The following is a 16,817-nucleotide window of genomic DNA, read 5'->3' on the forward strand; positions in this document are numbered from 1 at the left end:
ATCACTTTTGTGTCCCACGAGGCGGTGATGGAGTGGTTTGTGGGACACAGCCATAGAGAGAAGCCCTAGAAAGCATGTGTCACAGCTTGTCTGACCAAGCAGCCACTGGAAGTATCCACCCTACTGGTGCCCTAAGTCCAAAGCAGGCTCCAATCAGTGTGGATGCACCATTTCAGACTTATTCTAACTAATCTGCTTCCCTGTAGTGGGGACGCATTATTTTGATTTTGTTAAATGGGGCGTTATTATGTTGATTTTAGTAATTTTGAAATATTTCTTAGTGTAGACATGCCCCTGTGTCATGCATAGGAGTGTATAAAGCATCTATCAAACACAAAAGTAGGCAGCACTGACCTGGGAGCAGAGACTATGCTGAGTTAGCATATCCTCTGAGCAGCAATCACAGATGGGACTTCCGTGTTGCAACAATAAAATAAAATCTACCCATCTGCCCATCCGCTCCACCCTACTCCACCTTGAGGAGGAGATATACAATAAAACCTCCCGCTCTCAGAATGAAGCCCCATTTAGATCCTCTTTTGGATAAGGCAGATATAGTTTATGACTCTCAGAAACAGGTTCAGAGAGCATGGTAGTATGTGTGCTCTGGTGAAGACGATCTAGGTTTGTAAATGGCCTCTAGGGTGTTTTTTCCTTCTAAGATGGTGGAACCCCAGGAAATAATGGATGAGAGGTTGTTGGTTTTTTTCCAGTTCTGATGGGGATAGCCACTCATTGCACAAACAGCTGCTGTCAATCAGTCAACCAGAAGAGCACTGATCAAGGGTTCTGAGAAGACTAGTGTGCTCTGGAACAAACCCAAAATATTTAATTAGGCCAGAATGAGAAACAAGAGTGGGGAGGCCTGAGAACCCCAGGTCAATCCTGAGAATGAGATGTCAGGTGAAGAGTAAACGAACACTCAGCCCTGATTTTCATAGATGCTGAGCATCTGTAACTCCCATTGACTTAAGTCAGATTTGTGCATGCTCAGTACCTCTGAAAATTACATAAAATGGAGGCTACACAGAAAATAAAAAGGTATGAACATAAATATAGTCTTTACATCCAAACAGCATTGTCATAGCACTATCATAGTACTCATAATGTAGCTCCTGTATTTAATTTCAGATGATTTTACAGTAGTTTGTTGTTTGTGACAGTTGCTTGTTGTTTGTGAATCTGCATTTTGCTTGTCTAATCACACTCTGTTAATTCATTATATTAAGGCAGATTCACACATTTAACATTTACATACAAATTACCTAATCAGCTGTTCAATAGCTAAAAAAAGGGTACATAGCAATGAACAGGAATGCCAGAAATGTGCATATGTAGGTTTTACCTTTGAAATAATCTACGCCTGACTGGATTCTCCCTCTGTTTAACATGGCAAGAACAGGAAAATCTATTGCATGTAAATCATCTAGTAATTATTGTAGTGTTTGTAAATCATTAACATAACAATATCAAGAGAATTATTCATGTAAAATTACAGGAACAAAGTAATAGGGAATCAAATGTTATATACTGATTTTTATTCCATTCCAGTTATTGTAATCAGAAACCTGAATGAAAATGCTTACATAAAGTTAAAGACAGAAATCTCTTGGTACAGGTTGAATATATCTAGTTTGGCACCCTGGGAACTTGATCAGTTCCAAACCAGAGAAGTTTCCAGACCATGGGAGGTCAATATTGTCTAGCAGCATTACCAACACTTTCACAGCTTACTGTGCTGTTAGAGGACATTTAGGGATAAATTAAAGGTAAATAACAGCACAGGACACTGAGATCTAGGATTGTGGTTATTAATAAACTTCAAGGGACCTTGGGAAAGTTGGCCACAAACATGAAAAGTGGACATCCAGCTAATTAAAATCATTCCAGATGACAGATATTCCCAGATCACTAAGTTCTGGACTAGAGAGGTTCAACCTGTAGTTTAGGTGGAAAGAGTTAACATCCTCCTATCACATTTTATCAGTACATATTTTATGGAAAATATACATATACACAGGCTTACCTGTGCGTATTCATTGTCTTTTTCCCCTAATTTTACAATTAAAAATTTGATTATTGTAGATTTAACATACACATACTCCTACACTCAACTTAATATTGGTCAGCAATACTTGTCATTCTAGTGTCTGGCAATTCTGTTTAGCTGGAATTAATAAAAGTCCAATTCTATTTTCTTTAATTGCTCATCAACTTAAAAGTTGACTGTAGGTAAGTGAATAAAAACAGTGGAGAAAGCAGTTTCAAAGCCACTCACATATATCTGATTGTTACTGAAACGTTTCTGAATCTCATAGAGAAGGCTGCTGTCTGTTAGCTCACTCAGAGTAGACAAGTCATCATTTGGTGCTGGAGGCATTAACTTGACCTGGAAAATACAAATAATACATTCAAATAATCTAACTTCATAGCTGCTCACTCTTCGGTGTAATACCCTAATTTCAATTATAAACTCCAAATGGTATAATTAATATACATGTTTATTGTGCATTAGTAAATCAGAAAGATATCCATAATTTCTCAGTCACTCTTAATCCTTTACGTTAAGAAATAGAAGTAAATTAGAAAGATTATCATTTTTAAAGCACGTATTCTGCACTAGTTTAATGAGGACATAAGTATATGGAAATGTACAAGTATTCTCTTTGCAATCCCTAAACCTGACAAGACTCTAAGTTCAAGTGGAAGTCTCCTGCTCTCTTCATTAACTGTTTCTGATGAAAGGTGATTGAGAGTTGAAAAGTTAATGCACTTGTAAATCACATATTGGTTGCCACTAAACAGAACTCCCAGCCCTAGAATCCTCAGCTCCTTCTCAGAATACGGAAGTTAATACGCTTATTGCAATTCAGCTGCACAGAACATAACAGAGGAAACTGAGTGAGATAGATATGAGACTTAAATTGTCAATAGGCATGGACGGTGCTCAACATCTAATATATGAGTCCTAACATTTTTTTTTTATACCACAGTAGCACCACATATTCTTGGTGCTTTCCAGACACAGGAGAAAAGAAGCCTAAATAGTGTACAATCTAAATATTATAGAAACAAAATCTGTTAACAGAAAGAAAATTACTTATATGTTGTACAAGTACAATAAATCAACTATAAAAGAACTGCTGTGAAATACAATGAAGACACTGTGCAGAGTGTCAATATCAGCAGCTCATACTTGCAAGTAGGAATAAGAGATCCTCCAGAAAAGGGCTTTATTCCGGAGGATCGCGCCAGTCTAGACGCTCTTTTCCGGCTTTTCCCCAAGCTGGAAAAAAAGCGGCGGCCATGGTTATTTAAATCCCACGGGGGATATTTAAATCCCCCGCGGATTTCCCTATTCTGACTTGCCTGCTTTGCATGCCTCTTCCGGAAAAGGGGCCAGGCTAGACATAGCCAAAGAGTTATTGAAAGTATTCAGCCTTCATCTTTATGCCAAACAAACAAAAATCCACACAACTAGCCATTATGGTATTAGACAGAATCCTACCGGGCCTTTCTATGTAAATAGTTTGTCCGCTTTACTCAGAAACAATATATCTGTCAGTATAAAACAAATGAACATAAACATATAGCCCTTCTCTAGTATCTCAATTTCAGAATTGTAGAATATCAATTGTATAACTTTTTACACTTCAGTTCACCCTAAAGTTTCTCAGAGCCTCAAGATTTGTGTGAAGAATGACAGCTCTCAGGGCATGAGCACAAAAAGGAGTGACAGTTCTCTAAGTCAGAATTTAATAACAAAAAAGCTTGTTCTTGTTTTTCTTTATACATTGTCATTACTGCTTGCTTGAAGCAGGACATGCCACTTATGAAATTGTTCTAACAATTCAAACTGTTATGCTTTTAGATATCATACTGCACAATCGCATGCAGTACATACAAATGACTTAGAGTGAACTGCTCTATTCAGTTCCTGGTCAGTTCCACAACCAGTCTTATTATTTTCTTCATTAAAGTCCAGGGCTCTATTCCTAATGAATAGTCACCAATTTAAATCATACACTTGACAGAAACCACAAGCAAAGGAAAACAAAACCAAAAACATCCCCCTGAGAAATGTTAAATAGCAAATATTAAAGGCCAAAAGGAAATCGGTATTGAGGAAAATGTAATTACAAATTATTTTTTATCATTTCCTAAAATCAAACTACTTAAATTACAGAACTCACACATAAAAGTATTCATATCTATTTAGCTGTATGTGTGCTATATGACAACTGTGTAAAATTACTAAAGAACGTAAAACTGAAGAAAAATGCATAGATTCACAGTCACTTATAACAGGATCCCCTGGTCTACACTAGCAGGTAAGTTCAAATTAAGATATGCAACTTCAGCTATGTTATTTGTGTAGCTAAAGTCCAAGTATTTTAACTTGAATTTTAGTGCCATCCACATTCTCCCTCCGACTTCCTTTACTCCTCGTAGAGTAGGGACTACCTGCATCGATGGGAGCCCCTTCTCAATTCGAATTAGCATGTCTTCACTAGACCCACTAATTCAAACCCAGGAAGATTGATTCAATCTTATCTGAAGTGTAGACCTGGGCAATGAGACCCCAGTAATGAATCCATTGTCTTTCAGTTAAACACTGACTTTAGGAACAACTCTGTGTGAGGTGCAATGCATAATATGTAGGCCCTCTGACTAGCCCTGGGAGAGTTTATGATTCAAAGATTCACAATTCTTCCCCTGCTTTGCTATCCTACGGTGAGATGGAGTGAGGAGTGGGATAATTTATAGCCACCCTCAAAATGTCGCTTAATTCCCAGCACACCACACACTAGCTCTGTAGAATGACAGGTCACAAAGCCATGCCTCTGTCTGCCCTATTGCACCTTGGGTAGCATACAGCAGCATGTCAGTAACCACTTTGGGATTGGTATCACTCTGGTTCCTCACCATTTCCCCTCCATTCTTCAGAATAAAATTGTATGCGAAAGGGACTAATCCAAATTTCAACATTAACTGATCAGAAACTAGACTTTTTCCACACTAATTTATGCCTTTTTTATCAGTATCAGTAGCAAGCAATAAATACTGACCAAAAAAGGTCTCTACTCATAGGCTACCTCTACACCACACACCTTTTGGGATAGCATATAGGGTAAGCGTAGCCACACCAAGCCATGAAAAGTAAACTGCAGCCACACTGTGGTATGTAGCTATGCATAGCAGTAAAAGGCTCTGAAAGGGGAAGCAGCTGCCTCCAGCAGCAGGGTGGCAGCGGAACACAGCATTGTTAAAAACAGCAATGCAGAGGGGAGAAGCACTGCTTGGACATGCAGAGAGCCTTGTATGGGGCAGGGTGGGGGAAAACAATTCATACAATGGGGTGGTGAGAGACATTGAACCAAACTGTAAATCCTGCATGAGATGGAAACCACTTCAAGCCAGGGGGCAGAAGCTACAGGTGAGGAAAAACATGAGAGGGTGAGGGCACAAGCCACGTGATTGGCTATCCCCCACATGACTCCTCGCGCCAACCTTAGCCTGGGGGACGGTCAGGACAATTCCCCCATCCCAGAACCTGCTCCTACTGTTCCTGCTCCACCCTCTCCCTGCCTCTTCCGAGCCTTGCAGCACCTCTTCCCCCAAGTCACTCCCAGAAACACCACTAGCAGGGGCCTAGCACCAGCAGACAGATCACCCCCCATCACACACTCATTGGCAGCAGTGGGGGCCAGGGAAGTGGAATGATGCAGTCACAGCCGCTCTGCTCCGTCCGCTGCTGGCCGTGTCACTCTGCTTCTCGCCAGCGAGTGCAAGAGGGGTAATCTTGCTGCTCCCCCAATGACGTGTCCAGCAGCCAGGGGAGCCAAGCTGAATTGTTCTGCTTTCCCCACCACTGCCAGTGAAAGCAGGAGGCCCTACCCCTGCTGTGGTTGCCAGGCACCCTGGTATTTCCCCAGGCTACACACAGGCTCTGGCATCTTGCCCCACCTGCCCATGTTATTTGTGGGGCCAAATGTGGTCTGGGTAGGCTAGGTACCCCAGGATACAGGTGTGTCATTACACACATAAGCAGTGCCTCACCATCTACACTGCTATTTATACCCTCGCTAGGAAGCATATAGTATATGTACTCACTTGGGCTACGTCTAGATTGCACACCTTTTTCGACAGAGGCTTTTTCGACAGTATCTTTCGAAAAAGCCTCTGTCGAAAAAGAGCATCTAGGCAACAAGAAAATTTTTTGAAAAAGCATCTCACCTTTTCCAAAGAGAGTGTAGGTGCTCTCTTTCGAAAAAGTCCTGTTTTCATGCAATTGTGCCTTTTTTCGAAAGATGACTTTCGAAAAAAGGCGGTATTCCTGGTAGAATGAGGTTTACTGCCGTTGACAAAACCGCCGCATTCTGTCGCAGGTATAGTTTTTTCAAAAAAAGGCCACTTTAAAAAAAAACAAAACCCTGTAGTCTAGACACCCCCATGCTTCCATAAGCAACATGCAGCGTAGATATACCCATAGGCAAATCATCATGTGCACATGACAGCATGAATTTTACCCACGTCATTTCAAAAATTGTTCTACCTAACCCAAAAGGGCAGCTGCAACTATCTCACTGGTATTCCTAAAGACCTTCATCTATAATACAATGGTTGAACTAGATGAAATGGTAACCTTGAAGTCAATCACATACCAGTTGGAAGCAGCAGAGGCTAGGCCGCTGCTTCTCACAGCTCCGATTGGCCAGGGACAACAAATCACAGCCACTGGGAGCTGTGGCAGCCATGCGTGTAAAACGCTCAGGTAAATAAACTACCTGGCAGCCCTCCAGCATCTAACTATGATGAACTGTATCTGGCTCACAGGCTGGAATTCCTCACCCCTGGCATATACAGTAGTAATTCACTAAAATATACATTCTAGATCGACCAAATAAAGACACTTCAATCAAATTTTGTTATAGATGCATGGTAGTTATAGAACAGGGACTATAGGGTGTGCAACTGTTTTACTTGCTCAGTAGAAAAACCTCTCTTACACATTTGGGTCTTTAGTCAGAAATTATATAACAGGGAGATCACCCTGGAGGGGAAAAAAAAAGACCCTAAAAACTGTTCTCTCTGGTCTCTTTAAAATCTTATAAAAATACTAGAGAAAAAGCAGATTTAGGAGCAGAGTATACTGATTCATTTGTTCACTCTCTGTAGTCTATAGAATAATAAGGTCAAGGAAATTTTAAACCCAATAATCTGCCAGAAAGTTATGTTACACTGTGATCCAAGACCCACAGGCAAGATGACTTTTCTCTTATAATTGTGGAGATCAGATTCCAGAGTAAGAATCTGAGTAAGAGTAATTCCAGAGTAAGAACACTTTTCAAGTGTTTATATTTTTATGTCATGATTTTGAGATTCTGTGTTAGGATCTACTTTACTTTTTTTCTCCACGATGAAAATTCAGTACTATCCAATTTATTTTTAAATTATACCTCCTCCTTTCTGCTTCTCTTATAGAACTTTTCAATAGATACCTATCATCCTATTCATACCAGAACTCATTATGATCTGGAATATGTCTAGGACAGGATGACTGGCAGCACAGAGAAAGTAGCTATCTAAAAGAAATTGGTTAAAGACTGCATTTACCAGATTTGGTCTTTATATGAAGCTTCCAACAATCTCTCTTCCATACATATATACGTAGTAAATAAGCAGTGGTGTACTCAGGTACTAACTTTCAGAAACAAGTGATAAACAATTTTGTACCTTTGACTAGTTCCCTGAATTCTGTTACTGATCCATCATCCCCAGGACTTATTTCAACATTGCAAAGCTCTGAAAATCATCAATCTTCTATCATTATTATTCCCCTTTTCCTCCACCAGCCCTTTATTTCTAAAATGTGGAAAATTTCCACATAAACTGCTTATTCTTGAGCTCTGTACAGACAATATTTTGTTTTCTAAAACCCTCAAATCAGGAAATGGGAACTTTAGAACTCTGAAAATATATATTTTTTTGTTTACAAATTTCCCAATGGGAATAAACAGCAATTACTTATAGCCCTAAAGTGTCCCAAGATATCAAACTATGAAATAGTGACTTTTTTGTAAACAAAAAAGCTGTTAGATCATACTCAAAGGTTTCTAAATTGTGTTTATTATAACTTTTCTCTCCTAATGAGAGGTTTGTGGTAGGTAGTCTGGCATCTGGATTCTAATATAGTTGTATGTAAAGTGTGTGGTATATAGGGCCACTTCATGATCCAACAATGTCAGTGTAGCTTTTGCATCCATACAGAATAATATGATGTTATGACATTTGCTTTCATTTGGGATGCCATGCATAAGTTATGTAGCCATCCAAAATTCATGCTGACAATGCTTTTATGTCATAGTTCATCATCATGTACAAGTGTAAGTTATATATCAAGCTAACTGTGCACTGTTTTTAGAAATAATCAAAACTATTTGAGGGGAAAAAGGATGCACATTCCCAGGACATACCATCCAGCTGAGGTCAAGAACAAAATGTGATGGTGTTGCCCCATTAAGCAAATAAATGTCCTAAAAGTTACATTTTTTAAGTAGTAAAAAAAAGAGAGATGTGCACAAGAAATTCCACATGCATTACTTACACAAATAAATTGACCAAAGGGTAAACTCTGTTTACATTATTAATATCTCATTCCAGGGCATTTCCCATGTTATTTTGTTCAGCTTCTTTTGCTGAGCATACAGATGAGGTTCTATTTTTTTTTCTTGCCTCCTGTGTCTGAGTGTTAAAGTGACCTTATAATATATATTTTATTAATGGTTCTCAATACCCTAAACTATGGAGACAGAATCTCAAAACCAATAATCTGAACAGTCACTAAACACTCTCAGCCATGTATATATTAGAAGCAAAATGGCTATCTTTTGTTTTAAATATTAACAATGACATTCTCAATTTGCTCATTTGACTCTGTGTGTGTGTGTGCATGTGTGTTTGTTAGACTATCTAAATGCTCATAATCTCTTTAGATGGCTTAATTAAAATTTTTAGTAATTTACACTGTATCACCAAAAATAAATGTATTTAGTAGTACCATTAATAAAATCACATGCATTCCAATTTCCATGCACAATATTCTTACAACCATTACTATCCCCTGAATGTGAATCTAATATTCCAGCAATAAAAGAAGAAAAAACTGAATCTGTACATTAGCAGTCTCCATCACATTATGTGGACAATGATATGAAGCCCAAATCTGTGCCAGCTCTCTTTCCAAAACAAATGGCTTAATCAAGTAAAAAGACTATTTTTGCTGTTTTACTTGGTGAAATGTAACACACAACTCCAATTCACAGCAGAGATTGCAAGCATGTACCGGGGAAAATATCCTCCTTGAGTCATGATAAGCACCTAAATTGTCAACTATGCAACTATGGCATACTGGCTTATTGATCTGGCACATTTGGTTCAGGAAATTAGTTGAGATCAAAAACATATTTCAGCTAGAAAAAAATGAACCAAGAGACCGCGATTGCTCATTTGACCCTCTTTCTCTTAAATTTCATGACATATGAATTTTATTTTATTGGATGTGGTGTTTTGTTAATTTTTATATTCACATTTTGTAATTATATGTAAATCTGAGCTATTATAATTTGTATTCCAAAACAAAAAAAATAGTTTTCTATATTTAAAATGTATATTCCAAGCCTAATAAGTTCTAAATTTTCTCTCAGATGCCCTGGGGAAGGTCTAATCTATTTGCCATATTGCCTGTGAATGTATGTTATCCTTGACATGCAGCATGTGAAATATCATGCCGATCATTTAAATAATATATGAAGATAAAACCTGACTAATGACTCTGCATATCGTAATGAAAAATTAAACAGAACATGATTACTTCCAATAGAGGTTAGAATATAAACACTAAGGATAAATGACACTGAATCCTTGTTAGATGTTCCACATTTAAAGTCCTACGTTCAAAGCTTTTTATTTTCAATGAAAAGCATTTTGTCTGCTATGGAATCATATTGCCAAGATTCCTTCAAAGAAACAGCAGTCAACAGAAATTTCAGTTTTCAAATTGCACAACTATAAAAAAGATATTATTAAGAAGGATTAGAACGGAGTACATAATAGACATCAGAAATGCTTCATAAAGACACAGCCTTTCCAAAGTTGGTTGTGACCTATATCATGGAGACATTATTGGTGGCAAATAGTTTGGCATGTACAGCAAATGGCTAATGATTCTGTACAAATGCTGCCTCTCAAGTATGCCATAGGCAACCAGCTAGCTACACTTTTTTAAACATTAATTTTCTGAGTAGAAAAATTTGATTACACAGATTTTCACAATATTGTTATGAGCTGAGTGAAACCTTGTTATGGGGTGTTACTCTTCACTGAACTCGCCAGTAAAGAGACTGTGCTATTTGTGTTAATAAAGCACTGCGAATATAATTATAGCAAGAGAGAAAAGAAAATTCAGTTTCTTTATTTTTCTCTTAATGTTTGCACTTTGGTACCATGCAAAGGTCTGGTACGGTGACCTATTAATTATTTAATATTTGAAAACCAAATACATCTGCTGACCACAACTACATCCATGGAATTCATTAAGAGTGATGGTCTTTAGGGTAGCCTGATCCTAAGATGTTTAAGTGTAATGATTTTGGGAATTATTAGAATATGACTGTAGCCAACACTTTATAGCATATATAAGTTACATCCCTGCGCTTTCTTGTACATCAAATGTCAAATTCCCAGACCCAAGACATTTAAGAAACTTGGCATGTACCTGTTCAAGTTTGGTTGTGTCACTCACTGTGACTTTGTCAGATGCGGTGTCTTGAGACTGCTGCTTACATAAACCTTTTGTTGAATCTTTGAACATGGTGTCTTTCTCCAGCAAACTGTCTTGTTTGGCAATCGGCAAAGCTAAGGGATTGCTACAGAGAGAATCAATATAGCAATTAGACTCCTTTTGAAGATGCCTGACAAACAGAAGATTGCCAAGAATGAGAGGTATGAATCTGGAACTAAAATATAATTCATGCCTGAGACAGTTGCTCCTGATCCAAAAAGAAACAGAAATTGGATGAGAACAGCAGATTGTTCACTAGTCTATGCCAATGATACAGTAGTCTTGGCAAAGCACTTTGATTTAAAATTCACTTTTATGCAAGTCTGCTTCAGAAGAAAGCTAAGCAACGCAAATAGAATATGCATGAGGTTGTATTTGATAGTGCTAGGTTGGCAAATCAATAAACAATCTGAAAGATTAATTTAAATGTATGATTAACTTCCACAATAGTATTCTCAAAAATAATATATTTAAAAACAATTTGACATACAGCTACTGTTGTTGCATAAAATAAAATAAAATAAAATAAAATAAAATAAAATAAAATAAAATAAAATAAAATAAAAAGGTATCATTCTTGGTAAAAAAAATAGGAGATATTTAATTTGTTTTAAAATCTATATATACTGTTCCAGAGTTAGTAATACTATAATATTTAAGGTGAAAAAAAGAAAATAGATGATACCTAAAATGACTGCCACCATACAAAACTTCTCTATATGAAAAAAACCAACAAATGGTCCAGTCTGGTACATTTCCTGTACAGACTAACTAGGCTACCCCCTGAAGCTTCTCTATATGAGCTTATTACTGCTCTTGGAGGTTCCCCTTCCCTTCCCACTTCCTATATTTACATTCCAGAGCACTCCATATTTCTCAAAAACAAACAAAGAAACAAATACACAAACAATGTCGGACATGCAGGTTCTCACAAGATTTCAGATACATCATATTCCAGGACACTAAACACCAGCAAAAGCCTCAGAACAGAGGTGAGTTTGAAAAATGCCACCACAGCACTATTCAAGAGAGGAGTTACTGAACCCAGTTTCCTCTGTTTCTTGGTTATGTCTCCTTTGACAATGCACATGGACGTAACATTTAGGAAGGAAGGCAGCATGGAGATATGGAGGATAAAATCACGGTCAATTAAATCAATGGGAGTTTTGCCATTAACTGTAGCAGGGCCAGGATTTTACCTGGAGACTTATGTCTTAACTATCCAAGAAGAAAAGAATGGGGGTTTACTTCCAACCCTAATAGTGGCCCACATTCTTATTCAGGACTGAATTTAAGTACCTGCTTAACTTTAATTAGGTGCTTAAGTGCAGTATTTAATAGGGGTAAACTTAAAAATATGATAATTGCTTTCCTGAATGAGGACCATTTTTAGCAGTAATATTATACTGAAATAATAGTAAGTAATAAAAGTGCTTTGCTTTTAGTAACAAATAATGCCAGAAATGACATGTGATATACACTTTATTCTAAGACATGCCTAATTGAAAGCATAATCTTCTGAAGCATTTTCCAAAGACCATATCATGAAGGCACTTTTATTTTTCAGAAAGCTATGCTCTCAGTGCTAAGGGTCTCACTTTTCAAAAGTAATGGTGAGATTAGTCATATAAAAAATGAATGTAAAAATATTACATGTTATGACAACTTTCCTTTTAATGCAACTTTTCCTATTGCACACAGCTTTCTGGAAGTCCTTTTGGGTAATCTCAACACAAAAGGTAAACTTTTAATGGAAATTTTGAGCCACATGACTACAGGCATTTTCAAAATATTTTTCTGGTATTTATTAGGAAAAACAAAACAAAACAAAACCCTTCATTTAATTAATATGTTTTCCCAAGTTTACAGGTGTTTCCAATATATTCTGATTAGAAGTTGTGCCCAGATATGGTGATCATCATTAAAATCTTCACAGTTGGTATTTTCAAGTTAATATTAATATAGTATTCACTTTGTGAGTATTCACAGCTTCAGAATCTTACTGCTGCAACCTTCATCCTTCCTCATCCCATTCGCTCCCCACTGTTTGTAGCACACACAACCATCCCCAGACACAGCAGGTGCACTTGTAGCATCATGTTTAAAATTAGAGTGTAAGCCTTTCAGGGAAGATAGATCAAAAGAATCTGATTAAGGAGTTGTAGATAGAAGCTGACTATCGCAGATACCCTCAGACAGCAAAGTGCTAAACTTTCCTCCACTCCTTTGGTGACCAAGTAGGTACATTTTTTATGTTAACCATAAATTTTGAGAATTCTGTACATATATGTGGCAAGTAAACCACGGGCTAGGTTCTTAAACAAAAGATATGTAAAATACATTGATTTATGCCTGCATACCACACAAACTATTTGTATTTAAGAGACTTTAAAAAGCCTTTGGATAAAGTGCTAGAATATACTTTGTATTTCAAGAAGTACATGAGATGAATTCCAACAAAGACAGAATAACACATCATACAAACAAATCTATTTGATTCAGCTTCAGAAAGATACTGAACATTAAAACAGATAGGCACCTTAGCTAGAAATATGATCTTTCCACCAAAATGTCACTTTTAGTAAAATTCCTCTATAAACATTCATTGCAGGTTAGTCACAAGGTGAAATTCTGTTAACTATTGTGCCACTGAAAGTCTAACTATAGCACAGTGGGGAAAAAAAGATCTTTTGTTAATGCAGGTGTCTGGTTAAGCATGAGCAATCATCTCCAGAATGTTGTGTTCCATGACCAGATAATTAACCACAAAGGGAGCTATGTGGCTTGAGGCAAAAGTAAAGATATATACTAGACACAAAGTTCAGTTATCAAGGGTAATCTATTTGAGTTATGTAGGGCTACTATTACTGGCACACATTACTGGAAAAATTCTAGTGTGTTGTACAAGTAATATCACCTTAATTTTTATCTACATGAGCCATCAGTGTATTAAATTAATTTGTTGATTTTTATTTTTTAAATGTGCTTCAAAATATCACCAGAGTTATCAGTTTTCAGCATTTTTACACTGAAAAGATTGAATGCAGAGGGAAGTTTTGGAAGCTGACATTCAAAGACATGCTAATTCGACTATGGTCAGGCTATTAGAATAACTCTGGCTTTGTCTTGTCCAATCCTATTCACCATCTAGAGAATAAGGGGTGTAGGAAGAAAAATTTCTTCAGTCAAGGGAGGAGGAAAGCACCCTCAATGACCCGTAGCCTAAACCTCTGATTGAATGAAACATGAGGCTGTGGCAAAGAGGTCTACTTCTGGTTACCCCTAAGTATGAAATATGCCAACAAAAATATGGAATTCCAACTCTCATTTGTAGTCTTGCAGAGAGCATCAGCTGTGATGTTTTGCCTGACAGTGAGACTCATTGCCAAAATTCTTAGTGATGCCTTATCCAGCAATCTCAACACTACTACTTCAGTGAAGGAGGGAAGCAGATCTCATCTCTTCCTCCTGGGCGATGTAAAACATTGTTGTCATGGCTTCTTGACTTGTCTCTGATAGGAGGCAGAAAATAATGACAAGAATTTCCAGTTGTCTTGAGCTCCAATAGGTTGATAGGGAAGGTGTTTTCTCAGGGACATCATCTGTCCTGTATCATATGTTCTGTATGCTACCCATCCCAACGAGATACATCTCTAGCTACAGTTACCACTGGCATCAGTTGGAAGAAAGGAACTCCTACACTTACATTGTAATCATTCTTCCACCAATCTAAGGAGTGTTTTGTCTGTTAGGGAACTGACGTCAGTTTGTCTAAGCCAGTGGTCCCCAAAGTTTTTCAGTAGCACCCCCTTACCTGGTCTGTATCCTTAGGAAGCTGAGATTGTGGTAGGTGAATGAGAGGGACAAGATGGGAAAAGAGAGCCATGCTCTAGGGGTGATGGCTTATAGAGGCAGGACAGACAAAGGAGACTCGTGCACTGGGGTTTCAGGTGAGTAGGGCAGGATGGGAGAGAACTGTGCTGTAATGTAGCAGTTACTGCAAGTAACCAGACTTTTAGTTTCTGGTCAGCAGTGCTTACCAGGGACTTCCAGGTCCCCTTTCTGGCCAGACTTTCCAGTTGAAAACCAGGTACTCGAGAGTCCTAAGCCACAGCTGGAGGCCATCTCTAGGAGCTGAGGCCAGGAGGGGAGCTGTAGCTAGGGCCAGGCCACAGTAGAATTGGGGCACAGAGTGGGGTTGGGTGGCTATCCCTCCACACTCTCTAAAGGAAGTGGTTTGCCTTTGAGGTATGTAATCCCCTTCCTGTGAGACAGTAGCTAGATCATTGAAAGAATTTTTCTATCAACCAAGTGCTTTTCTTACGGGAACATACGTAGGATTAACTACATCACTCAGGGTGTGAATTTTTTACATCCTTGACCAACATAATTAAACCAAACTAATTTTCTAGTGTAGACCATGATGTAATAAGAAGTCATAAGAGGGGTCCCTGAATAGGAAATAAGAAATGGGGATGAGATGGAGGGAGGAAATAAGGCTACATCGACAGAGGGATGAAAATCAAGCACATCAAAATTGCTAATGAAGCAGGGATTTAAATATCCCTCACTTCATTAGCATAAACATGGCTACAACTTTTTTTCAAAACAGAGTTTTTTCAAAAAAAAATCGCAGTCTAGACACGGATCTGTCAAAATTAACCCTTTTTCAACAGATCCTGTATTCCTCAAAAAACAAGGTTTACAGGATCTGTCGAAAAAGGCTTTATTTTTGACGGATCCACATCTAGACTGTTGCTTTTTCTGAAAAAAATCTGTTTAGAAAAAAACGATGGCCATGTTTATGCTAATGAAGCACGGGATATTTAAATCCCTGATTCATTAGCAATTTGGATGTGCCTAATCTACATCTCTCTGTTGACAGAGAAGTGTAGTCTGGACACACCCTAAAAGTGGATGGTATAGAGACAGCTGTTATTGCTTCCACCAATACTTCAATCAAGGTGATACATTCGAAAGTTTGTTGGAAATGGGAAAGACAGTTGCCAATCAAAGGGGAAATGAGAAAATAGTTGCAGTTATCTAGAGAAAAGGAAGGGGTCAAATTGTCATCATCTTGTCAAAAATGACATTTCTAAGAAGCAGCCTTCTGTGAACTTGCATCAAATGAGTTAAAACAGTGGCTCTCCACCTTTCCAGAGAACTGTGACCCTTTTAGGGTCTGATTTATAATGTGTCCCCCCAAATTTCACCTGATTTAAAAATTACAAAATCAGACATAAAAATACAAAATGTCACTGAACACTATTACTGAAAAAATGCTTATTTTCCATTTTTACCATAGCATTATAAAATAAATCTATTAAAATATAAATATTACACTTACATTTCAGGATATAAAATAGAAATCAGTACAAACAAGTCATTATCTGAATGAATTTTAGTTTGTACTGACTTCGCTAGTGCTTTTTATGTAACCTGTTGTAAAACTAGGCTAATATCTAAATGAGTAGATGTATGTGCTGGAAGATCTCTGCATACCCCCACTGGTACCTATACCCCGGTTGAGAATCATTGAGTTAAAGGATCTCTTTCTGTGGAACCTCTGTCTATTTTTCTTGGAGGTCCCAAAGGTCTCTTAGACTATGTCTAGACTAAAGAAAAGCCTTTTTCAAAAGATACTGTACTCCTCAAAAAATGAGAAGTACTGGATCTTTCAAAAAAGGATTTTCTCTTCAAAAGAACCATGTCTAAACAGCCGTTTCACTTTTGAAATAGCATATTTTGAAAGAATGCCGTGACACAATTATGCAAATGAAGCGTGGGAAATTCAAATCCTGGCTTCATTTGCAATTTCAATATGACTAATTTACATCCCTCTTTTGAAAGAGGGATGTAGTTTAGATGTACCCAAAACCCAGAGAAGTCTATTGGGTAGCATCTTTGGACTATTTGCTATCTACTGAATTTCCTTTTGTTCCCGGGGGTGTAAATGCCCAATGAATGCAATGTG

General features: G+C 37.7%; 1 protein-coding gene across 5 annotated transcripts in view; it reads right to left on the reverse strand.

The window, feature by feature from the left end:
- MYO16 (myosin XVI) overlaps positions 1-16,817 on the reverse strand; it is a 517,195-nt gene that overhangs the window by 226,870 nt on the left and 273,508 nt on the right. For all 5 annotated transcript variants that reach the window (XM_075918615.1, XM_075918625.1, XM_075918604.1 and 2 more), the window contains exons 10-11: positions 10,778-10,928; positions 2,279-2,389 (exon numbers count right to left, since the gene is read on the reverse strand). In XM_075918615.1, coding sequence (XP_075774730.1) covers positions 2,279-2,389; positions 10,778-10,928 — 262 coding nt within the window. The remainder of the gene's footprint in view (positions 1-2,278; positions 2,390-10,777; positions 10,929-16,817) is intronic.

Source organism: Pelodiscus sinensis, chromosome 1, assembly GCF_049634645.1.
Source record: "Pelodiscus sinensis isolate JC-2024 chromosome 1, ASM4963464v1, whole genome shotgun sequence".
Taxonomy (NCBI): domain Eukaryota; kingdom Metazoa; phylum Chordata; order Testudines; family Trionychidae; genus Pelodiscus; species Pelodiscus sinensis.